Source organism: Ipomoea nil, unplaced genomic scaffold, assembly GCF_001879475.1.
Source record: "Ipomoea nil cultivar Tokyo-kokei standard unplaced genomic scaffold, Asagao_1.1 scaffold1310, whole genome shotgun sequence".
Classification (NCBI taxonomy): domain Eukaryota; kingdom Viridiplantae; phylum Streptophyta; class Magnoliopsida; order Solanales; family Convolvulaceae; genus Ipomoea; species Ipomoea nil.
In genome coordinates this window covers 528855-554841 of record NW_017617738.1, presented here as the reverse complement: position 1 = coordinate 554841, position 25987 = coordinate 528855, and the positions used below count along the sequence as shown (strand labels likewise).

General features: G+C 42.0%; 1 protein-coding gene across 2 annotated transcripts; it reads right to left on the bottom strand.

Moving 5' to 3' along the window:
- Positions 1-19312: 19312 nt before the first annotated feature.
- Positions 19313-24885, bottom strand: LOC109185094 (hydroxyproline O-galactosyltransferase GALT2-like). 2 transcript variants are annotated; one of them, XM_019335092.1, is made up of 8 exons: positions 24639-24885; positions 23360-24420; positions 22107-22339; positions 21219-21509; positions 20587-20715; positions 20331-20504; positions 19978-20085; positions 19313-19878 (listed from the first exon to the last, which is right to left on the bottom strand). In XM_019335092.1, the coding sequence occupies exons 2-8, from the start codon at positions 24264-24266 to the stop codon at positions 19675-19677; spliced, it is 2046 nt and encodes a 681-aa protein (XP_019190637.1). In that variant the 5' UTR covers positions 24267-24420; positions 24639-24885; the 3' UTR covers positions 19313-19674. The 2 variants fall into 2 exon arrangements, with proteins under 2 accessions (XP_019190637.1, XP_019190636.1); XM_019335091.1 differs by having other exon boundaries at positions 23360-24885.
- Positions 24886-25987: the final 1102 nt, after the last annotated feature.

Here is a 25987-nt window from a genome sequence, read left to right as displayed (position 1 = left end):
TTACTCCGCTGAGCCCCGCTCCTTTAACGACGGTGGCGGCTCTGCCGGGTGGCGTTGTACGGCCGCGGGGCAAGTTCGATCCAATAGTCCGTCCCTCTGGGCCGTCGTCCGTCGTTACTGCGGCGGATCTGGAAATGGCCCAGTACCTTCTTGGGCCCTCGGCCGTAATCCTTGCCCCGGAGGGCCGGCAAATTTACGACCCGCCCGAGGGTTGTGTCGGTATTCACCTACACTCGGTTGCCTTTGGCTTCCGAGTTCCTCCATGCCCTTTTCTCTCCCTTTTTTACCGCCATTATAACTTGGTTCCGGGCCAACTAGTGCCCAATTCTCACCGACTCCTTACTTGCTTCATCAATCTCTGCCACTGGTGGTTGTGCGAGCCGGACCTCGACCTGTTCCGGTATCTTTTTACCGTAAACAAGGTTGGCTCGCACTCGCCAGGCTTCGTTCAAGTCGCCGCTCGCCCGGGGCGGCAGCTTTTCGAGGGGCTGTCCGATTCCATTAAGGATTGGAAGCTCCTCTATTTCTTTGTCCGCCCTGCCCTTTCTTCCTTTACTTTTCCGACCCTGTGGCCGGCCGCTCTATTCAAGCCTTGCTCTCGACGTGCCGTTCCCTCCGATGATGCGGTCCTGGGCGGCGAGTTCTTGAAGGGCTTCGGGCCGTACCCCGTCAAGTACTGGTCCCGAGTCCGGGCCATGGCTAAGCGTGGCTTGCTACCGGAGGGTGCGGCCACCGTAGGTAATCTTCGTTACCCCTCATTCTTCTTCTTTTCCTGTCTTGCCATATTCCGACTCGAAAACACCTCATGGTTTCTCTTTCCTTTTTACAGGTCCATACGACTCCGACTCCTCCAGCTCCGACGAGGCGGTTGAACCGACTCCCGAGATGGCGGATAGAGCCGAAAAGATGAGGCGTCGGCTGATCTAACGCACTTCTGGTACTGCTGCTGCCTCTTCCTCACTACCGTCTCCGGCTCCCATGCCGACTCCTCCTCCACCTCGGAACGTGGTGGATCTGACTCCGTCGCCAGTGGTGTCGCCCACTCGACAGCCACCTCCTCCTCAGACAGAGAGTCCCGGCTCTAAGCGCCCGGCTAGTCAAACTGATGAGCCGACTCCCAAAAGGATCCGGCTGTGCCATGAGGTAGAGGAGGATGCCCAGATCTGGATGGGCACCTCCTCCGTCCGTAAGTGGTGTGCTAACGTCCTTTTACCTAAGGACGTGGAGGCGACTCATGCTCTGGGGGACGGGTACATCCTCGAGGCCTCACTGCGCCAGTCGTACCGCGTAAGTGTTTCCCACTTGACCTTTCCCTTCGTCCTTTCCTTTCATTATCTGACTCGTGTCCGTCTCGCAGAACCTCACCTTCCAGATGGAGATGAGTAAGCGGCTGCAGAACTACAGGACCGACATGCGGTCTCTGGCCATCAAGCTGCGTCAGACGGAGGAGGCCTTTTTGGAAGAGCAGGCGAAGCACCTCAAGGCGGTGGAGGTGCACAACTCCGAGATGCTGAGAGTTACCCGCCAGTGGGAGGAAGAGCGAGACAAGGTGGCGACGATTGCTGTGACCTCTGTTGAGGAGTACAAGAAGTCGGCTGCCTTCGAGGCGGAAGTGAAGGCGGCGATAGAGGCTCGCCAAAAAGAGATTGCTAAGGAGTGGTTGTCGACGCCGGATGGTGACGAGTTCCTCCTGGACTTGGGCGAGCGCGACTATCGCCTCAGCTTTCGCGAGGCGCAGACAGAGATCCATTGTGCCTTGCTGGTCCGCGACTCCTCTTTCACTCCCGAGAGCTGGGGCCTCAAGCCCGTGATAGATGCTCTTCCGGTGACTGAAGGACAGTCGGCGACTGGGGACCTGGCAGCTCTTCCGGCAACCTCTGATCCGGCGACTCTTCCTTCAGCAACACCTCCTGAGCTCGCCGAGTCCTCTCTTCAGGCCGAGGACCCTTCTTCTGTTCCCCTGACTGGACCAACGGCAGGGGCCCAAGTCGAAGGGATTGATGTCGACACCCCCTCCCCAGTAGTTTAGGGCTATTCTGTTTGGGATAGCCCCCTTTTGTAAAGGCTGGCCTCCTTTTCGGGCCTCTTTTAATGAAATTCCCCTTTTCTCTTCCTTTTCGTATTATCTTGAGCTCGACGCTTTTTTCTTTAACCTAGTCTCTTTTAACTGCTCACCGAGTCCTTCTGTCGAGGCGACTCTTCAAGGCTTTTCCACAGGAACGATTAAGGGTCCAGGCCTTTGTTTCCTGTCTTTTCTTGCCGAGTCCCTCGGTCAAGGCGACCCATTAGGCTTTTTCTATCTCAGAAACAGTTTAGGGTCAATGCCCCGTCGTTTCTTTCAATACTCGCCGAGTCCCTCAGTCGAGGCGACTCCTGTAGGCTTTTTCTCGGAAACGTCTAAGGGTCTGGGCCCTTGTTTCCTATCTTTTCTTGCCGAGTCCCTCGGTCAAGGCGACCCATTAGGCTTTTTCTATCTTAGAAACAGTTTAGGGTCAGTGCCCCGTCGTTTCTCTCAATACTCGCCGAGTCCCTCAGTCGAGGCGACTCCTGTAGGCTTTTTCTCGGAAACGTCTTCGGGTCTGGGCCCTTGTTTCCTATCTTTTCTTGCCGAGTCCCTCGGTCAAGGCGACCCATTAGGCTTTTTCTATCTCAGAAACAGTTTAGGGTCAGTGCCCCGTCGTTTCTCTCAATACTCGCCGAGTCCTTCTGTCGAGGCGACTCTTCAAGGCTTTTCCACAGGAACGATTAAGGGTCCAGGCCCTTGTTTCCTGTCTTTTCTTGTCGAGTCCCTCGGTCAAGGCGACCCATTAGGCTTTTTCTATCTCAGAAACAGTTTAGGGTCAGTGCCCCGTCGTTTCTTTCAATACTCGCCGAGTCCCTCAGTCGAGGCGACTCCTGTAGGCTTTTTCTCGGAAACGTCTAAGGGTCTTGGCCCTTGTTTCCTATCTTTTCTTGCCGAGTCCCTCGGTCGGGGCGACCCATTAGGCTTTTTCTATCTTAGAAACAGTTTAGGGTCAGTGCCCCATCGTTTCTCTCAATACTCGCCGAGTCCCTCAGTCGAGGCGACTCCTGTAGGCTTTTTCTCGGAAACGTCTAAGGGTCTGGGCCCTTGTTTCCTATCTTTTCTTGCCGAGTCCCTCGGTCAAGGCGACCCATTAGGCTTTTTCTATCTCAGAAACAGTTTAGGGTCAGTGCCCCGTCGTTTCTCTCAATACTCGCCGAGTCCCTCAGTCGAGGCGACTCCTGTAGGCTTTTTCTCGGAAACGTCTAAGGGTCTGGGCCCTTGTTTCCTATCTTTTCTTGCCGAGTTCCTCGGTCGGGGCGACCCATTAGGCTTTTTCTATCTCAGAAACAGTTTAGGGTCAGTGCCCCGTCGTTTCTCTCAATACTCGCCGAGTCCCTCAGTCGAGGCGACTCTTGTAGGCTTTTTCTCGGAAACGTCTAAGGGTCTGGGCCCTTGTTTCCTATCTTTTTTCTTGTCGAGTCCCTCGGTCAAGGCGATTAGCGGTAACCCATGTGCTTTATTTAGATTTTTGGAATCCTCGAGCCCGTACACGGCCTATCCTTTTCTACTGATAGAACCTTTTCAAATGAGTGACATTCCAAATGCGATCTATGGGCTTGCCTTCCATAGTCTCCAACTTATAGGTTCCGGCTTGGACCACCGCTGCAATACGGTATGGCTCCTCCCACTTAGCCGCAAACTTGCCCCCTTCGGTGGGCTGCCTGGCCTGTCGATCGCGTAACACGAGGTCGCCAACCTGGAAGGTTCGCGGGCGAGTCCTCCGGTCACGATATCTTTTCACCGCCTGCTGGTACTCAACCATCCGTGCACTCGCGGCTTCTCTCCTTTCTTCTAGGAAATTTTTCTCGATCCGCAGATTCTCTTCGTTCGCTGCATCCGAGTAGGTGCGAACCCGGTGGGTGGGCTCGACTACTTCGACTGGAACCTTGGCCTCGAAGCCGTATGCGAGCGAGAACGGGCTCTCCCCCGTCGCTCGCTGCTGGGTAGTGCGATAAGCCCATAGGACTCGGTCAAGCTCGTCCGCCCAACTTCCTCGGATGTCTTCGAGCTTCTTCCGGATCCCATCGACCAACATTCGATTCACATTCTCGACCTGCCCATTGGCTTGTGGGTACGCCACTGATACCTTGGTATGCTTGATATCGTGTCGGCGGCAGAAGTCGGCGAAGGCCTGGCAGTCAAACTGTCGCCCGTTGTCGCTGACGATGTGCTCGGGCAGGCCGAAGCGACATATCACCCTTTTCCACAGAAAACGTCGACATTGGTACTCAGTGATGGTAGCCAATGGTTCTGCCTCGACCCATTTGGTGAAATAGTCGATAGCCACAACGCAAAACTTCAGACCTCCCGGGGCGACGGGTAATGGCCCCAACAAGTCTATTCCCCACTTGGCGAAGGGGATGGCAGTGGTGACCGGTGTATAAAAGGTGGCCGGCCGGGTGTCTTTCCTGGCGAATGCTTGACAAACGCCGCACCTGGACATCCATTCGATGCAGTCTCGCATCATGGTCGGCCAATAATACCCTTGAACGACTAACTTCCGGGCGAGCGTGTGGGCGCCCTGGTGCGCGGCACAAATGCCTCTATGAGCTTCGTCCATTATTTTCTCGGCCTCGGGTCTAAGCAGGCACTTTAGTAAGGGTCCTCCGAACGACTGCTTGTATAGCTGTCCGTCGATGATCTGGAAGGAAGGGGCTTTCCGCCGAACTCTCGCGGCGACTCCCGTGTCTTCCGGTAACTCGCCTTTTTCTATGAATCGCCGGATGTCCTCTATCCAGAACATTTCGGGATTTTTCCCTTGATCCCATTCCTCGATATCTACTCGCTGGACTTCCAGTGGTGCCTCTTCAACACTCGGCCGATTTAGCTCCTCCTTCTGGCAAATTTTTATCAGGTGGTCCGGTACCCCTTCCAGGGCAATTTTGGACAATAGGTCGGCTTCCATGTTGTCCGCGCGGGGTATGTACTCTATCTCGTAAGCCCCGAACCCTTTTAACATCTCGACCGCACGCTCTTTGTATAGTACCATCCTTGCATTCTTAGTTTCACACGTACCCGAGATCTGTCCGACTACCAGTCTGGAGTCAGTCTTGATTCGCAGCCGCTCGACTCCCAGGGCCTTGGCGAGTCGGAGACCGTTTAATACCGCTTCGTACTCGGCCTCATTATTTGATGTCGAGAACAAGTATCTCAGAGCGTAATATAGCCGGAATCCTTCCGGAGTGACGAGCATGACACCGCCTCCACAGTGCTGTCGACTCGATGCTCCGTCCGCGTGCATTTCCCACCACTCGCCTGGGCAGCTCTCCGAGGCGTGTTCCTTTTCTTCCTCACTTGCCGTGCATTCGACCAGGAAGTCGGCCAAGGCTTGACCCTTGATGGAAGGCCGGGGTTGGTACTCAATCCCATACTGAGTCAACTCTACGGCCCATTTTACAAGTCGACCGGAGGACAAGGGGTTTCTTAGCACGCTTCCGAGCGGCTGGTCTGTCAAAACTCGAACGGTATGGGCTTGGAAATAGGGTGCCAGCTTGCGCACGGTGACTACCAACGCATACACAACCTTTTCCAGAACGGTGTACCGCGTCTCAGCGGCCTTCAACGAGCGACTTACGTAATAAACGGGGTGCTGGACTCGGTCCTCCTCTCGGACCAACACCGAACTCACTGCTTTGGCTGAGGCGGCGAGGTACAAGAATAAGGGCTCGCCCACCTGGGGGTAGACAGCACTGGGGGCGTTGAGAGGTACTGTTTCAACTCCTCGAACGATTGTTGGCATTCGGCAGTCCAAGCGAATCCCTCCTTCTTCTTCATGGCTTCGAAGAAAGGCACGGTCTTATCCGCTGCTTTGCTCAAGAAGCGGCTAAGGGTGGCCAATCGGCCAGTCAACCGTTGTAGGTCCCTGACGGTTGTAGGAGGCTACATGTCGATGATGGCCTGTACCTTCTCCGGATTAGGCTCGATGCCTCGTTTGGTGACCATGTAGCCCAAGAATTTGCCACCTTGGACGGCGAACGCGCACTTTTTGGGGTTCAGCCGAAGGTTGTATTTCATCATTACCTTGAAACAGTCGGCCAGGTCCTTCGCATGCTTGTCCTCTTCCCGGCTCTTGACGAGCATATCGTCGACATACGCATCCATCGATTTCCCAAGCAGGTGTTGGAACAACCGGGCGACCATTCGGGTGTACGTAGCCCCGGCATTTTTAAGTCCGAAGGGCATGACTCGGTAACAGTAAACTCCGTCCGGTGTCAGGAAGGCGGTCTTCTCCTCATCCGCCGGGTGCATAAATATTTGGTGGTACCCTCTGAAGGCGTCCATGAAACTCAATAGCGCCGACCCGGCCGTTTCGTCGACTAACTGGTCGATCCGAGGTAGGGGAAACGGGTCTTTCGGACAAGCCTTATTAAGATCGGTGTAATCCACGCACATTCGCCACGTCGGGGGCTTGGGTACGAGGACCACATTTGCCAACCACTCCGGGTACTTAACCTCGCGGACGTGCCCGGCCGCTAGTAGCGTGCCAACTTCCTTCTTCACAAATTCCCTCCGGTAGTTGGCCAGGTATCGTTTCTTCTGTACGACCGGTCGGTGCTCCGGATCCTCGGCGAGCCTGTGCGATATGATTGATCGGTCGACACCAGGCATGTCCTCGGGGCCCCAGGCGAAAACCGTCCGGTGCTCTCGGAGCACCTTTACAATTTCTTTTTTCAATGTCTCAGAGAGGCCGACTCCAATTCGGACCCGTCGGTCCGGTTGCGTAGAGTCGATCTCGACTTCCTCCAACTGGACAGCAGGCTCTGGGCGAGGTAGTATCGTCTTCTTCAGGGGCCTCTCAGTGATCTCATGGATCTGCATCTCGCGTTTGCCCATCCCTCTGCATGCCTGCAGATAGCAGTCGCGGGCGACCTTTCGGTCACAGCGCACCGTACCTACTCCATTTGGTGTGCGGAATTTCAGGCAGAGATGCTCAATTGAGATCAAAGCCCCTAAATCCTCAAGACCCGGTCGGCCGAGTATAGCGTTATGCGAGCAGGCCAGGTTTACCACAATAAATTTCATGCTGAGTCTCTGTACGTCCGGGTACGTGCCAATCTCAACTGGAAGTGTGATTGACCCCTCCGCCTCCACCGAGTCCCCTGTGAAGCCGGCGAGGGGAGTTTTGACGGGGTTCAGCTGTTCTCGAGTCAGCCCCATTTTGGTGAAGGTTTCTAGATATAGCACGTTGACGCTGCTCCCGGTGTCCACCAGGATTCGCCGAACGACGATGTCGTTGACGTCCATGGCTATAACCAACGCATCTCGATGCGGTATTTCTCCGGCTGGTAAGTCTCTGTCGGTGAACACGATGGGCTCTCGACACACCTTTTTAGAGTTCTCCTCACGCCCGTACACTGTCCCGACGTACAACTGCCGGGCCCAAGCTTTTCTGGTGTTCGCTGAATCACCACCTTCCGGCCCGCCGACTATCATGTTGATAACCGGTTTCTGGCGCCACTGAGCCTCCTCCTCTTCGGGAACCGGCTGCTTGCCTCGACTGCTTTCGGCAACGGCGACGGGTTCCTCATCCCTTCGACCGCCCGGCCTCCGCCTCCATTGGTTAGGAGGCGGGGTTCCTTGCTGGATTATACCCTCCATGATCTTCTTCAGGTAGAAGCACTCCTCCGTACTGTGAGTATAAGATTTATGATAACGACAATACTTAGAGTTCTTACCCACCTCTTCGTTTGTCGCGCGATCGTCGGTCGGCGGAGGCGGAGGCGAGGCAACCGCTTGTACCTCGTGGACCGGACGCTCGGGAATCGGCCGATAGGCGTGGACCACTGGTCGGTCGTACGGCCGTCTAACTTCGGGTCGCCGAGCCACGTCCGGGCGTCTTTCTTTGGCTTCCGCTCGCGTCCTCTTTCCGCTGGCGGATCCGCCGACTTCGCGCTGTCGCTTGTACTTCATAGCCTGCTCCGTATTGGCCCTCTTGTTGGCCATATGAATGGCTTCTGCGTAGGTGGCCGGACGATTGTCCCTCAAGTCTCGGTACAGCTGGCCGGACCGCAGCGACTCGATGACGAAGGTGAGCGCTGTCTGGTCCTCGACCTCCTCTATGGACTGGATTTCTCTCTGCCAGCGGGCCAAATAGGTTTTCAAAGATTCGCCTTCGTCTTGACGGATGTCACCCAAGTGAGTTAGGTCCTTTTGTGGCTTGATATTGGCGGCGTAATGGCTCATGAAGCGGTCTGCCAGCTCTTCAAAGTTGTGAATCGACCCTGAGGGCTGCGCCACCAGCCACCTTTGTGCTGACCCCTTCAACGTGGGTAAGAAAGCGCGACACATGACCGGATCTCGTACCCCCAAAACCTGCATCTTAGCCTGATAGCTCAGCAAATGCTCACGGGGATCGCCGGTTCCGTCGAACGTGGCTTGCTCCGGGAACTTGAAGTCACTCGGTATCTTAAAAGCCATAACCTCGTCTGAGAAGGGTAAGGCGGTCAGCAACGTACGTCCTGGGGACTTGGCTTTCCCCTCCATCCGTTCTTTCAGATTTCGCACCTCCTGTATTAAGTTCGCCACTTCGACCCTCTCCCGGGTGCGATTTCCCGTGGATTCCGTGCTCTCGCCGACTTCAGACTCAGCCGGTACGACGGGGTTGCGGGGGGGTTGCTCCACGCGACGAGTCTCAGTCCTGGCTCTTTTGGTTCGGCTCTTCTCTCGTGCAGCTTGTTGATCGCGGGCGGCTAGTGGGGCACGACTGGGCTCCTTCCGGCCTAATCGTTCTCTTGCTGACCGACGCCCAACGCTGGGACCCAGCCGGGAATGAACGGATTGTACCGGTTGGCTTTCAGCCCGTCGGCTCAATTGCCGGTTGTCGGGCCTCTGAGGCGGTTGCAACTCGCGTTGCGGCTGGCGGGTGACGGACTGTTCTCTCACTCCTAGGCTTGCTTCGGCGCAGGCACGTCCGATTGCGCGTAACTGCTCCGGGGTGAGCAGCACCTGAGGCAATTGCCGGTTTATCTGCGGCGTCGGCGGCGGTGTCGTCTCGTTTTCTTGGCTCCGAGCGCTTCTCCGATTCAGCTGGCTTCTCATATCGGCCTCCCGTCCGTTGCCATGACGGCTCGACTGTTCCTCGCTTCCTGCCATGTCTGGAGTTTTCCTAATTCGACTGAGGTTCTAACTGTCGTTCCTCGGACTCGCCTCACTCAAGAGGATACGTGACTCTTCGTTTCGATCCCCACAGACGGTGCCAGTGATGGTTTTAGGGTTTTCGGGCCCAAGGAGGTCCAACACAACCTTTGGTCGGTGGATACACTTCTCAATAAAATGTACGTCTAACTCAGAGGTAATGCTAGTGCTTCGGAATTTCTTTGTTATTTCCCCCCTCTCTCGGGTGTCCGAAAATGTCTACCTTTTACAAGAATGGAGGAGCCTTTATATAGTGGCTCCTCCTCTGCTGACTTGAAGGCTCTTAATGGCCGACTTCAAGGCTAATCAAGATATGGAGCCGTTGGACGCCATTACTCGGTCGACCAACGGCTCTCCTAGGCTTGTAACAGCCCGACCGGGTCCTGTCTTTAATGCTTCAACGGCTCTCTTTTAAAGGAACCCCTTTAATGCCCTCAACGGCTCCTCGAGCCGGGTCTTTTCCTGGGCTTGGGCCTCGGCCGACTCCTGGACTCGGCCCGATTGCTCTTTGGGCTCCTCTCGATGCTGGCCCATTTCTATTTTCTTTGGGCCCCTATCTCTTGGGCCGGGGTCCTTACCCCATCAGTAACAAAATTAGTAATACTCAACAAATAAAATAAAAATAAAAACTAGCCACCAATAAAAAAAAAAATAAACAAAATGAAAGTGTACTATGTAATACTGTACAAAGATTAATAAACAATTTTAATACAAGAAAAAACATACTCCAGTTTTTAAGTAAAATATGACGCTCAGGAAGAAATGAACTTAACACCAGTTAAAAAAAGATTAAAACACAAAAATTAAAAATTAAAAATTAAAAATTAAAAAGAAGAAGAAAAAAAAAAGAAGCTGGGTGGCGCGGAGCCACGTTTCATTGCTTAAACTGAAAGGCAGTTGAATAACATGACCGTCCCCACATTTTCTGGCCATATGAGTGCTTTTCTCAAAATTGATTTTTAATTTTGTTTTAAGAAATTTGTATTGTTTAAATATGTCATTGAATTACATGTAAAAATGTAATTGAGTCATTCAATTCAAAAAAAAAAAAAATTATAATTGACTCTTTGAACAGCTCAAAATTATGTAATTAAAATATTAAACTAAAATTAACATATTGAAGGGGGTTTCTTGTGCGCAGTGAGCACCGGTCTAGCCTCTGTGGTTCATGTTCAGTTGAGTCACCATAAATCCATGATTTACATCCTCCCAAATGCTCTGTCGGGCCGGGGGGTGTGGGGGGCCCTTAGGGTTGGGGTTCAGCCTTTTGGAATAATATTAAACTAAAATTAACATATTCTTCTGATTACCGCTAACGTATAGGTCGTTCTATTAAAAAATTAAACCTATTTTAATAATTTAAATAAAATTAAATTAAAAACATAGTCAGAGAAAGCGTCTTCGTCTCCGAACCGGGGACAATGGATGTTTTGAAATTTTATTTTATTTAAAATTATTAAAATATATTTAAAAATAAATTTTTAATAAAATAATTAACATGTCAACGATAATCACGAAAACTTGCAAATTTTAATTTAATTGCATAATTTAAAATGTTCAAGGAATCAATTACAATTTGAATTGAGTAACTTAAACACATTTTCGCATTTAGTTCGATGACATATTTGAATATTATTATATTTATAAATAATCATCTTAATATTAATATAGTTGTGAAATGGAAAGCAATAAATAAATAAAAAATAACATGAGAGTATAACTATAATTAGATGTGGGCCAGACCTGTAACTTAATCGTCAATGGTTGTACCCCTCATCATAATCCAAATAAAGAAAAAGAAAAAGAAGATGATTCGGAGAAGAAAAAGAGGATGATGGCTCAAAATATCTTGGTTCCGCTCAAGAGTATTACGGAGTATAATATAATTAAATATATTTGATTTAATTTAAGATATATGTTCTAATTCAGGCATCACGAGCCAACTAATCCAGAAATTATATTTACTAAATAAAAAATAATAAGGGTCAAATAGGCCATTAAACTGCACACAATAATACAATTAGGTCACTGAACTTAAAAAATAACAATTAGACCACTAAACTAACTAATTTAGTTCAACTAATCTAATTTATAAGTTTTGTAGGATAGTAACAGGTCACTCAAAAAAAATTAAAATATTTTTAAAAAAATTATTATTTAAAAATAATAAATTATAATTTAAAAAAAAAAACGTTTCTTCGCTCTACCGGAGACGAAGAAACTCTTCGTCTCCATGACCGGAGACGGAGAGTCTCTTCGTTCCCGGCCATGGAGACAAAGAGTCTCTTCGTCTCCGTCCATGGCTTCGTCTCTGGCCGGGGACGAAGAGTTTCTTCGTCTCCGGCCATGGAGACGAAGAAAGTTCTTCGTCTCCATGGCCGGAGACGAAGAAGCTCGTCTTCGGCGGGACGATTAATTTTTTTTTTAATTGTTGTTAGTTTAGGGGCATAAAATTGGTTAGTTTAGGGATCCAATTGTTGTTTTTTTAGGTTCAGTGGCTTAATTGTATTATTTGTGCAGTTCAATGGTCTATTTGGCCCTTATTCCAATAAAAAATTAATCTAAGAGCAATCTCATTTGTGCTTTTGGAAGATTTTTTAAGAGAAAAAATTAGAGAGTGGTTTTTGAACAAATGGAAAGATAAAATTTTTTCAGAATTTTTATTACTGTAAAATTAAGGTTTTTTTTTTTTTTTTTTTTTTTTTTTTTTTTTTTTTTTTTTGAGCCCATGCATAGACAAACTGACGCTCAAGTTGAGTGTTTTGAGCACTCATATGGCCAGCATGGCACGTGAAACTTGTTTTTTTTTTTTTTTTTTTTTTTTTTTTTTTTTTCATTTTCTCGCCTTCCTTTCTCTCCTACATGTATTGATAAAATCATGAAATCATTATTGAGAAAGCAACTGTTGTAAAAATCGGTCTAGGCACACGCCTAATGCCTAACTTGGCCGACTCCGCCGCCTAACTCGTCCTAGTTAATCTGTCCATTTCGATTGAGTTAGCCGAGTTAACCCAATCGACTCGCGACCTTGCTAATTTTTTTCCATTATATATATATATATATATATATATATATATATATATATATATATATATATATATATATATATATATATATATATATATATATATACATGTATTGATAAAATCATGAAACCACTATTGAGAAAGCAACTGTTGTAAAAATCGGTCTAGGTACACGCCTAGTGCCTAACTCGGCCGACTCCACCGCCTAACTCGGCCTAGTTAATCTGTCCATTTCGGTTGAGTTAGCCGAGTTAACCCGATCGACTCGCGGCCTTGCTAATTTTTTTCCATTATATATATATATATATATATATATATATATATATATATATATATATATATATTCACCCCCTGCACACACTTATACGGTTTTTCTTTTCTATTAAGCTGCATAGTTGTTCGCCTAGGCACTAAGTGCTATTCTACTGTCCGACTAGCGCCTACTACAATCATAGTTGCTCTAAGTAATAACCTTGACCTAATTTAAAGGATCTCACTTAAGAAAGGGTGTTTGTTGAGAGGCATAACAATCTCAAAGAATATCATGCTAACTTTTATAATGATTAATGGATTGCTCAATATGAGAACTTACACCAATCACCTTCTAAACTTTCACTAACAGTGTAACAATCAAGAATTCACTAAAATTAAATGAAAGCTAAGACACATTTAAGACCAAACATGCTCATCTTGTCTCAAACACTCTTATACTTTAATAATTATGTTAAGCAGTTAATTAATGTAAACTTTTTATTAGTAATACACTACTGGAAATTATGGAATTTTCAACCACCTGAAAGTGATTTTAAATCAAGTTGAAAGCAAAAAGTGATCGGAATAGCCACAAAGATTTTTCCGGATACCAAAAGTGGTCGAAACAAGACTTTCAACTTTATTTAAGATCACTTTCAGGTGGTCGGAAAAATTTCATAATTTCCAGCAGTGATACATTTTTGAATTATAAACACAAATCTTATTCACAATCTCCTAATTTGGTATCATCAATAGCAAAACTTAATGTCATAAAATATCTCTTTGTAATATACCAATTAATTAATTAAAACCAAATTCTACCTGCAAAAATGCAATTATTTTTTAAGTATTGTCAAGTGTGATATTTTTATATAAATTTGAAATAATAAGACAATTTGGAAACGTGTGGGTGTCGGCTGGAAGATCTGTCGCCTTAGGTGACAGTAGTTGTAAACGTGTAAGAGTGTGAATAACCCCCAGTGGTTTCCAACTGCCAAGGGATTGAGACACGTGGCATCTTCTTGTTCTGCCGACAGATTGTTACCCAGCTAACTGTCTTATATTTTATCGGATACTATATGTATGGATGATAAGTGTGGGCCCTACTGGACTGACTTCTATGCCACTCTGTATATATCCTTCACCCTAAGTTTTTCCTTTGTGTGTTGGCTATTTTGGGACCACTCCTTTCATATCAATCACAATATGATTTTGTCCACTTTCGGCCAGACGTTATGCCATGGAACCGTGTTCACCATTCATGGTGAACACGGTTCTAACGGTGTTAGTGCACCGTTATTTTTTTTTTTTTTAATTTTTTTTTAATTAATTACGTGACTGCCTACACATTCACTTTGGAACCATGCCTACACATTCACTTTGGAACCATGAGATTATGAATTTTCTGTTATGAGATTATGAATTTTCTATTATGCGATTATGAATTTTCTGTTATGAGATTATGAATTTTCATTACATTCATAATTTCGGAGTTTCGGACATTCATAAATTATGAATTCATGCATGCACATTCACTTTGGAACCATGCCTACATATTCCCGTCCGAAATCACGGACATTCATAAATTATGAATCCATGCCTGCACATTCACTTTGGAACCATGCCTACACATTCACTTTGGAACCATGAGATTATGAATTTTCTGTTATAAGATTATGAATTTTCTGTTATGAGATTATGAATTTTCAGTTGTGAGATTATGAATTTTCTGTTATGCGATTATGAATTTTCTGTTATGAGATTATGAATTTTCATGAATTTTCTGTTATGAGATTATGAATTTTCATAAAATTCATAATCTCATAACAGAAAATTCATAATTTTATCAGTAACGCGCCGTTAACTCCACATCCGCGATTTTTTTTTTTTTTTTGCCTAAAAACGACGTCGTTTTGACTTGTGTTCACCATTCTCGGTGAACACGATTCCACGGCATAATTTGCGACTTTCGGCTTACTTGATTATTGCTACCAACTAGGATGTTTGTTCAGTTGCTCATGTGATTTCATGCTTCATTTTTGTGTAAGTATAATTACCAATTAGTGTTGTAAAAGTCGGTCTTAACGATCGTCTAGGTGCTAGGTAAAAAGGTTGTAGGAAATTGTAAGTCAGTCAGCCGCCTAGGAGACCAACTAGTCAGCCAACTTGGCTTCGAACTCGGCCGATTTGGCCATAATTTTTTATTTTAATTAAGTTTTTCATTCAAAACGATGTCATTTTGAACAAAAAAAAAATTTCTAATTAGACAGCTGCCTAGGCACCTCGAGCGTCCAACTAGCACCTTACGTCTTCTGCAACATTGGTTGTAATACATGTAGCCAATTAGCTATATTAATTAAGATGGCCCCCCCAAAAAAAAAACAAGAAAAAAAACAAAGGAAAAAAGAAACAAATTGATGAATTGTAAGGAATCCAAGAATGGAATTAGGCAAAGATAATTCCATTAATGAAGAGAAGAATCATAGCTTCATGAAAAGAAGATTTCCCCCAAAACCAAATGTGCCAAATTCTTACCATTGAACTTTATCAATGGATATCTTTATGCCCATAAAGAAGTTGGGTATAAATATTTTCAAAGTTTACTCAACTAGAAATAATCATACAAGGCTTCCTCATATATTAAAACCATTTATTATTAAAGATTAGATCGACATACATATATTAAGGACCATATGATGATATAAGAATAATTGCTCACGTGAAACATGATTATAATTTATAAATCTCAATTATTTATCTAAAAAAAAAATTAATGGATGGAGATCTAGATTCAACTTGAGTACACTTTTACAAATCTTAAATGTCCTGTTAGTTATTTGCAAATGCCCTCACAAGCTTTTTGCAATAAACATCCAAAGTCTTTAATAATTATAAAATATTGTCATATTTTTCCACTTTCTCCTTATCTTTCAGTCATTAGATATTCCAAATGAATATATCTACTATATATATATATATATATATATATATATATATATATATATATATTCATCGTGGACAAACTTTTTTTGTTATGTTATAGGCCTAACTTTATTGGCTCATATATATATATATATATATATATATATATATATATATATATATATATATATATATATATTAATAAGAGCCAATAAAGTTAGGCCTATAACATAACAAAAAAAGTATGTCCATGATGAAATGAATAGTTCAGATTATTATTTTTTTTTTCTTTTCATACTTTACCCTCTATTATATTATTTTCTTCACTTAAATACCTCCGCATTCCGTTTGTATAAACTTTAATAACGGAATATTTCATTAACTATTTATTATTCTTAACTTACTCATTTATTTCTATAAGAAAAGTCTTAGGTTCGAACCTCAATCATTATTACATGGACCGTGGTTCACACAGTTATGTGTACCATAAATAAAAAGTATATTTAATATACTAAGGGTATATTATTTATGTACATAAGATACATTTTTTGAAAGCACATTTTTAATATACTAAGGGTACATTATTTTATATAATGTACCTTCAGTACAAATCTAATATAATGGTTAATATATTAAAAATGTACCTAATATTCATGGTCCACACAATAATTTGCTTTCGAACCTCATCAGAATCAATGTTGGCATAATTGTTGAACATATACCACGAATATGTTAGAGTGTATTAAAAAATACAATATAAAATTTAACATAAACTTTGGTCAAATAATTAGCCTAACTAAATAATACATAACATTCAAAGTTGAGCATCAAAGATTACAAATAATGAACATTGAAAATCATTTTCTTGTATTTAAAAAAAAAAATTAGGTTTAACTTTTTTTTTTTTTCCCGTTTTCGAGCCCACCTATTGATGGATCTCAACACTGATGGGTGACTATAGTAAGTCAAACATTCTTAACCATAGAGTTCTTTGACTATCTAGTTGTCATATTCTACTTAAAACCAATTAGTGATAAGTTGGTGAACATTACGATTTAACCACATCCCTGCATGGTAAGCCACAACGTTACGTCTCAAATCGAGCAGGGGCTGAACTCGGCCAACCCAGTCGATGCCCAACAATCCCCCTCCCAGCACCTGTCGCAACCTTTTGATCACCAAGACTAGTTGCGCAGCATGCCTGACTCAGTCCTTAGCCTCCGCGCCCACCATCCCCCTCCCAGGACTAGACTTGGCCCAACCTACGTCCACATTCCATCTAGGACTGGACTCGACTTCGCCTAGCCATCGATTCGAACACATGACCTCGACTCTGATACCAATTAATGGATCTCAACACTGCACTATGCTTACTTCCCAGTGGGTCACCCATTCTATGACTGCTGTAAGTCAACGATGCTTAACCGTTGTCATATCCTACTTAAAACCAATTGGTGATAAGTAAGTGGACATTAACCATTTATCCACATCTCTTTATGGTAAGTCACGGCGCCACGTCTCGAATCAAGCATGGGGTTGAACTCGGCCAACCTGGCCGATGCGAACACCTATTACTCTCAAGCCATGAAGAACTTTGAATGGCGAACAACAATGGTCGACGAATTCAATGCTCTATTACACAATAACACTTGGAAACTATTTCCAAATGAACAAGATATGAATGTTATTGGATACAAATGGGTGTTTCGAATCAAGAGCAAAGATGATTGGACAATTGAAGGATACAAAGTCAGACTTCTTGCAAAAGGGTTCAATCAAGTTGAATGTGAAGATTATTTTGACACTTTCAATCCGGTGGTCAAACTAACTACAATAAGACTTCTCTGATCTCTTGTTATAACAAAATATTGGTCTATAAAAAAACTTGATATTCATAATGCTCCATAATGGCTGTCTAAGTGAGAATGTTCGCATGAAGCAACCACCGGTGTATATTGACAACAATTTTCCTACTCATGTCTGCAAACTACAAAAGTCTCTTTATGGTTTGAAGCAAGCACCACGTGCATGATTCAAATGTCTTCGAGATTGTCTACTCTCGATTGGTTTCCAAGGCTTCGAAAACTGATGTATCATTGTTTATCTATTTTGCTGCTAATGTTCAAATTTATTTACTTGTCTATGTCGATGACATACTAATAATGAGCAACAACAAAAGTCGCAGCAGATCAGACTAGCTAAACATTTCAAGATCAGAGATATAGACCTCTAAGCTTCTTTCGGGAATCGAGGCAGTTCACTGCAAGGGGGTGATGATCTTGTTACAATGAAGGTACATGCTTGAAATACTCAAAAGATCTAGGATGAAACACTTCAAATCAATCTCTAGTCTGATTCCAGTCAACAACAAGCTAAGTGCAACAAACTCATCTCAACCATATGACAATCCCACATAGTACCGCAACTTAATTGAAGCACTTCAATATCTAACCATCACTCAACCAGATCTCTCCTTTGTCGTGAACAAACTTTGTCAGTTTATGCAATCCAACCAATGATGACTAGGTTGCCCTAAAACGTGTTCTAAGGTATGTCAAAGCTACTCTAGGCTATGTCCTATGTTTTACAAAATCAGACTCAGACGACATTCATGTATTTTTGGAATCTGGTTGAGTGGTTGGGCGGGATGTCCTGATGATTGCAAGTCCACTAGTGGTTTTGCCGTCTTTATTGGTAAAATCTAATTTCCTAGGCTTACCGCAAACAAAAGACTATTACTAGATCTTCAACAGAAGTAGAATACAAAGCTATAGACGATGTCTTAGCAGAGGTAACACGGTTGGTTGCTTTAATTAAAGAACTTGGTCTTACTATGCAAAAACAACCAAAACTTTGGTGCTACTTATTTGTGTGCAAATCATGCACGTGTTTTATGCTCAAGCCAAACATGTTGAAATAGACTACAATTTTGTTTATGACAAAGTAGCATCAAAGGAACTACAAGTAAACTACATCTCTACAAAAAGACCAACTATCAGACATCTTCACCAAGTTACTAAACACAACAAGGTTCAATGATCTAGTTTAGATATGGGACAAACTCAATGTTCTCTTTAGATAACCTTAAGCTTGAGGGCGTATTAGACTATTAAGGCTCTGTGTTCTAGTTACACTAGAATTCCTTTTCCATCTCTCTATATTATTGTAAATTTGCCTTTTATCAATTCTGACCTGACTATAATTTTTTGTATTCTTATATTACATATCTTCCTATACTTTGTAAATTGGATTGATCAATAATAAAATCCTCTTTAAAAATTCTTGTTCTCATCTTATATATCTCAGTTTTCTTGTGTTAATTCATTATATGCAAAATAATTATCAAACACTTAATTAAATAAAAATATTTAAATTTGAAAACACGATCACAAAAGGAAAATCTAATTTTATATAATTATATTATATCACATAATATACTTCACATTTAATATTGTTTATGATTATAAAATAAATAAATAAAATAAAACAAAAAATTACTTAAAATTTGAATGAGCTAAACTTATTTATATCTCAAGAAATTAAACATTATATCATATTAATATTAAAGGGAACACAAATTAATATCACATTAATATAATAATATTTAACTTAATTTTGAAAATGTATGTTATTATAAAGATATAATGAACCTGCTATGTTTGTTTAATGAACCTATTTAATGTCTATAAGGTATTTGTAATAATATTGTGAATATATACCCAAATTTAAACAAAAAAAATGGATTAATATTATATTAAAAACAAACTTACAGTAGTGATTTAATGTAAAAAATCATATATTAGTTTAAAATATTAAAAAAAAATCAATGTTTGTATCATTTAAAATTTTTCAAAAAAAAAAAAGGGTACTAAGTAAAAATAAGAAATGAATAAAAATTAAAATAAGAAATGAATAAAAATTTAAAAAGGGCTACTTATCCATTGAATATGTTATAATAATAAGATCATAGCAACACAGACCAATTTCTAGGTTACTCCTACTTCTCTAAAAGATCATGTTATACAAAGTGTTATACACAGTCCTGATAGTGAACCCTACATAGTGGCACATCATCATCTATCATGACTATCCAATTTAACAAATCAATCCATCTGCACACAACTCTACACACAAAATCCTAAGAGTTTGACTCAAGTAACCATCTCTGAATACTCGCTAAAACGTGCAAAAACTAGTACAAAACCTGATAGCGTGACCAAACTCAATTCACCGGTGCACTTAACAGCTCGGTATGATATGTTCCGCGGTGTCAATCTAGATGTTGCAGCAACGAACCCGGCCCTTGAGCAAATTGTCCCACAAGCATTCCATTTGTCGTGGGGATTGGTAATGTGCGGTGAAGTAATTCTCTGTGCACCCGTACTGACAAAACTTCCAGTTGTGAGAGTACTGAACTGGCGTTGAACTATTGTACTTCTCGACCCACATCCCCATGCTCACGTCCTCCATTTTGAATAGCTGTCAATTTCGAGATTTTAGAACACACGGTGAAGAGAAAAGAAGATACAACATTATATTTGCTCCCCAGAGGAATATACAAGGGTTTTCGTTACAAACCCGTAAACTGTGGTTGTGATGCTGAGAGACTATATATTTGGCAATATCATTGGAAATAATGTATCCAGGCCCGTTAGCATAGGGAGGATATACGTCTTCTGGCCACTCCTGTTACATAAGCCAACAAGGATACAGATTAATAAGGGTTCGAACTTCGAATCCTCAATGGGGCACACTCAGACCCTGAGTCACTGAGGCACATCCCGTGATTTACATCCTCTCATTCAACCCAGGGTTGGGCGTGTTGAGCATATAGCCATTAATGTGCAATTTAACTATCAGCTTAGACTTTTAGTTGAGATGGAGCACATGCTTCAATTTGCTTTTAGTATTAATGCTTATGTATACTATACCTCTAAAGTCACTGCCCATTTTCCGTTTCTGAGAGGGCGATGTAAGAGATTGAGATTGCCCATGTAAAGAGGCTTGCCGGGAGGAACACGATTAATTTCTTGAAGTACAGCATCGAGTCTAACAAAATTGTCATCGTCACATTTCATAATGTAAGAAGCAGTCACATTTCGAACCTGGAACAAGAATTTTGGACACATAAGCAACAGAACACGATGCTAGGAGAAAGCGGCCATTTTAGGTAGGAAGTGAGCTTACCCCATACTCGCAAATAGCAATAGTCTTTAGAACCACTAGCTCATATCGGTCTATGAATGGCAAAATCACTATGTCCCCAAAGTAAGCAGCCTCCTTTTTTAAAATTGCATTCAACTCTTTCCGAGGATTCTACACGGCATTAATTGCAGAGCAGAGTTGTTAAATGTCCGCAAATAAATGAAGTGTTTGAAACAAGTGATGTTCGTGAACATAGACATATAAGCAGTGTTGCAAAAATTACGCCTAGGCGCTAGGCGCTCTAGGTGCCCACCTAGGCGTTCTAGGTGTCCGCTTAGGCGCCCTAGGTGGTCTACAGGCGCCTAACGATTTTTTCAACATTGCATATAAGTGAAAATTGTAATTTATGTCCCTCAGGTATAGGCCAATTATAAATGTCTAAGTAGTATAAATGTTGCCTCTGAATTGTCAAAATGTAGCCATATATCAGAGGGGCATAAATTACCAAACATATATATGGTAAATAATCTACACAAGTACACATGCTCTTCATCATATCCGAAAACCAAGAAACAGAGTACGATCTACAAATTTACTAAATGCCTAAGAGCTACCAGTATCGAAAACAAATGAGATTATTCAAATGATAAAAAGTTGTAAAGGCAGCAACTCACCAATGCAACAAAGAAACGGACTACTACATCTGAGGATTTGATTGCTTGAGACTGCATCCAAGTTTTTCTTATAGCCATGCGTTCTGCGAAGTGATTAGTGGCAGATAAAGTTCCGATAAAAACTTGAATAGGATTCTGGGGTAAAGGACGAGACTTCCATTTCTCCGAGAAGTCCAATACTCTTTGAGGTGAAAAGCTTGGATGAGAAGTTGGCAGAGATGTAGCAAAAACTGAGTGAACTTCAACATCACCTCTAACAGCCAATCCCGTTGCATCTTCCAGTGTGAAGCCCTGAAGAAACAATAAATATCTAAGAAAGTCATACTTATTTCAACTTCCACAAGATACATTCGATTTATTATGACATTCAGACGTTTTAGCTTTCACACTCTATCCTTTCTGAAAGGAGAGAAAAAACCTCATATCCAAGGAAGAGCTTAAATTTGCTTAATAGAATAACATTTGGAATTAACTAAGCAAGGTGCTCAAAAACATGTCCATATTCATTGTTAACATCCTGCTCAGCTCTTCACAATTTTACTTCATTAGTTTATTTGATGTTTTTTTTTTTTTGGGGGTATACACAGGGTTTCCACTGTCGGATACAGTGACTAATCCCCTCGCTGGATTGTAAACACCTCTTTTGGGTGGTACAGCTGACCTGGAGATTTAAGGCTACTCCATACCCAAAGCCAAGGATCGAACCCTTAACCTTTGGTTAAGGATGGATGAGTCCCTTTCACTCAACCACACCCTTGTTTAGGAAATATGACCGAAACCCCTTAAACGGCTACATTTGATGCCATTGTAAGGTTCACTACAGAAAGAGTTCAAAAAATCAAAATGAATAATTCAAGTAGTGTAGCTTATGGGTACAAATAAACATACCGTCCGGTATGGAAATGAAGAGAGATGCCGTCCACCAACACTTATATGGAACCCATCAATACCAGCACGGACAGTAAGAATAAACATTTTACCCTCCACAAAAGGAAAAGGCCAGGTCACCTCTGGTTTCTTTGCTCGTCCAATAAACCGATCAAACCAAGAAAATATTTTGGACTCTTTCGAATCAACAATGTCATTACGCATCCACTTTTCACATCTCAAATAACCATCGACTGCATTGAAAGTTTAAGTAAGAAATTAGGACATATATAACTCATTATTGAACACACCTTCTGTAGGAAAAGCATAAAGGAAGGCTGGATATCTTGGGGAAGAAAAGTAGCATAAAGTTGATAGTAAGCACAATTGTCAAAAATGAAAAAGAAACCAAACTGAAAGTTTTAGTTAGGGTGTAATACTCACTTGCACATCTAGAAGTAGTGAATAAGCTTGACTAAATACATATACATATTAAGGTAAAAAATTTTACAGAATCACATGCCGCAGGAGTAACAAAATCAAGTGGCAATGATTATTGTATTTAATAATGATTTGAGTGTATGGGTAAACCAATTTGACATTAACACTCATACAGTTAGAATGTTGTTCTATAGGACCATGTTGCATGGAAATCATAACAAAAAGATCTACTCTTGTGATTCAGCTTCATTAGTTAGTCGGATAATCATGAAATACTGTTTCGCGTCACTCACACCTCACAAGGGATTTAAGACTAATTTCATAGTTATTCTTTTTCTGGGGTGATGAGGGAAACCTACAGCCACTACCCGAGGGCATTTTTTTTTTTTTTTGAATGCTACTGACTCTATTACATTGTAGTATCTGTTCAAACATACTTTCTCAACATAATGAAGCACAAAGAGTCAACAACACCTCCACTGAGGCTCGATCTCATGACCTCCCACATGGAAGAGGTCACTACATGTCATCTGAGCACAAGGTGCTTGGCCCCGAGGGCATTTCTTTAATATTATTGAAAGTGCTTCAAAGGTTGTTATTGTTGGATAAATATGAATCTAGAAAGTCTTACTAAAATGACTTGAGTTACGCAAAGAGAATAGTAATATATTCTGGTAAGTAGTTACCAAAAATATTTTCCTAAATAACATCTCTTTGTTTAGAATTTGCAACTCATTTCATTTGCATTTTGGGGGTTAATGGCTATATGGCATTAAGAGTAGGTGATAGATCACAAAGAGAATATAGATGCAATAACAAACTCGAGCTCTTACCAAGCATGTCATCGTCACTTTTGGAAGGCACACCATCACACCTGTGAGCTCTACCCCATTGCATTCTATAGCAAGTATTATGCTCAATTACTGGTCGATGGCTCCAATCTCCTCTTAATCGAGGATTCAGATGCAAAATCTTTGGAGGGTCCTCCCCAACCACGGACTTCAATCCTTGTAATTCAAACATAAATTGAGAGACCAAAACAAATGCGTCATCACTCCTTCGCTTAGCAAGCTGAGGTACATATTCATGATGTGCATAGCGTGGTGTACCAATGACTGTGACAGAAGAACCAGCAGCAAGCCCACACGGGAGGAGCATAACACTGTCTCTTTTAGCCAACTCTTCTCGATTTGCAGTAATTGATGAAGGACATGACTCGGGCTTCCCCTCGATTATAGAATTCATGACCATCTCCTTCTCATTATATTCATCCGCTTCTTTCCATGCCTTCAAGCCTAAAGTCCAAGCCTCATCTACCATTCTGTCCAATACAGAAATATTACGAGTCACAATACGCTGCTTTAAAATCGCAGAAGCTATTCGGCCATAACTGAGTCTATGAGGCTCTACAGGGGGTGAATCACTGCTTTTCTCTGGTAAAGCTTCCTCCCATGGCGTCTTTGGTGCATGATGATTTGCATTATTTTGCAGTATCCGGTGATAGTGATCCGTATAAACAGAACCCAGATGCCGTTTATTTAGTTCTCCGCCCTCTTCCTCCCCGGAAATGAATGCATCCACACTCATATCACCATGATCACTGCTCAAAGCTTGGGCACTCTCAAGATAATCCGGGAGCTTCAAGCAAATCAGAATTAAGTAAAATACAGCTAATCCCAACAAAATATGTGACAACTTGAATCTCCTCATGCCTGGAACCTCATTTTTCAATCTCTTCATTGCTATAAATTTAGAAATTACACGAAACTCACACCCTATGCTGCAGATTACTCCGACCCATTTCTTATAAACACCGCAACAATCAAACTACACACTCTAAATCCAAAATTTAAGATTGCCCAAATACTCGGCCTTCCAAATAAATCACTCAAAACTTCAATAAACGAAAATCATTATCAGTACAATAAAAAAAAATCCCAGACCTGAAATCCTACTGTCATAACCTTAACAACAAAACACAATCAAATTCACTGCGATATGGATGCGCAACGGAGTGATCTAGAAGTGGTAAAAAAAATGATGAGTTGTAACTAATAAACCATCACTATACTGAAATATATGGAATCTGTGCCCAGAATACTGAAAACAAACCGAAAAAATCGATCTTGGATGCGTTTAGAACGAGACGCAAGTGAGAGAAATCCAGTTTGCTGAAGAAACGCAGCCTTGTCTGGAGGCGAGTCAATGCATGTATTCTGGGACTGAAAACCTTTCAGCCTTGCAATTGGACGAGGGAAATCAGGGAAACTCTTTTGTTTCATAAATCTTGACTCATTTTCTTCCCCCTATTTTCTATCTTCTTTACTTCGTCTCTATTTTTTTGTTGGAGTCTTGGAGATGGTAAGTCCCCAAATTTTATGCCCAATTCTTTTTGTCTTAAGAAGGACAATGTTATATTGAGAAAATTTCAATTTTGGTCATATGACTATAAGGGCTTTGTTAATTTCAGCACCTGACTTTTAAAAGTGTCAATTTAGTACCTTGAGTATGTAATTTTTGTTCATTTTGGTCATTCTGGCAAAATTATCGGTCAAATTTTGCCGGAAAAAAAGACGATTTTACCAGAATTCAAAAAACGATTTTGCCCCTCAAATTATAGACTAAATGAAGGATTAAGTTTTTCCGGCAAAATTTGACCGGCAATTTAACCGGAGTGACCAAAATTGATAAAAATTACATAGTTAAGGTACTAAATTGATACTTTTGAAAGTCGGGTGCTGAGATTAACAAAACCTCTATAGTCATATGACCAAAATTGAAATTTCCTCATGTTATATTTATAATACTAAAAAAAAAAAACAATTTAATCAGTATATGCTTGATTTACGTGTGTAATCGTGCACTTTCGTTCTTCCCACAAAAAAAAAAAATCAAATAATTTATCTCTTAATTGGCCAGTTTAATGCGAATAAAAATTAATCTGAGTATGGTATGGATTTAAAGATACTCCCTCTTAATTGGTCAATTCAATACATATCGTGATCTAATAAAAACAAATCAATTTGTACATGATTATGGTTACCCAAAATTTTATCTTTTGTTAATAATGACATTAGAAAATAACATATTCCTGCTCGCCCAATTCTTTTTGTCTAAAAAAGGACAATGCTATGTATAATAAATTTTGTACGGGGCTTACCAAAAAATAAAAATAAAAATAAAAATTTGTACGGGGAGTATTACTTAATGTGAATGTATGTAATTAACGCATGATAAAAATAAGTTAATGCACAAATAATCCATCAACATAAATTATTTGGGTAGATTTTATTTTTAATCTAATAAATATTGTGATATTACTATATTTAGTCATTCACTTCTAATTTGACAATACCCAGTTCTAAAACTTTATTGATAATTGTTAACTAGTATTATACACGTACAATGCATAGAAAAAATTATGTTACCATTAGTTTAAATAAAAAATTCAGAACGCTCTC

Bases quoted from the DNA above. Each gene is read 5' to 3' on its own strand.
- LOC109185094 (XM_019335091.1), bottom strand. From the start codon at position 24,266: ATGAAGAGATTGAAAAATGAGGTTCCAGGCATGAGGAGATTCAAGTTG. The intron at 21,510-22,106 runs GTATGTTTATTT...TTGTTTCTTCAG, and splicing joins CTTCATTTCCATACCGGACG to GGCTTCACACTGGAAGATGC. The intron at 20,716-21,218 runs GTGAGTTGCTGC...AATGCCGTGTAG, and splicing joins TCCGTTTCTTTGTTGCATTG to AATCCTCGGAAAGAGTTGAA.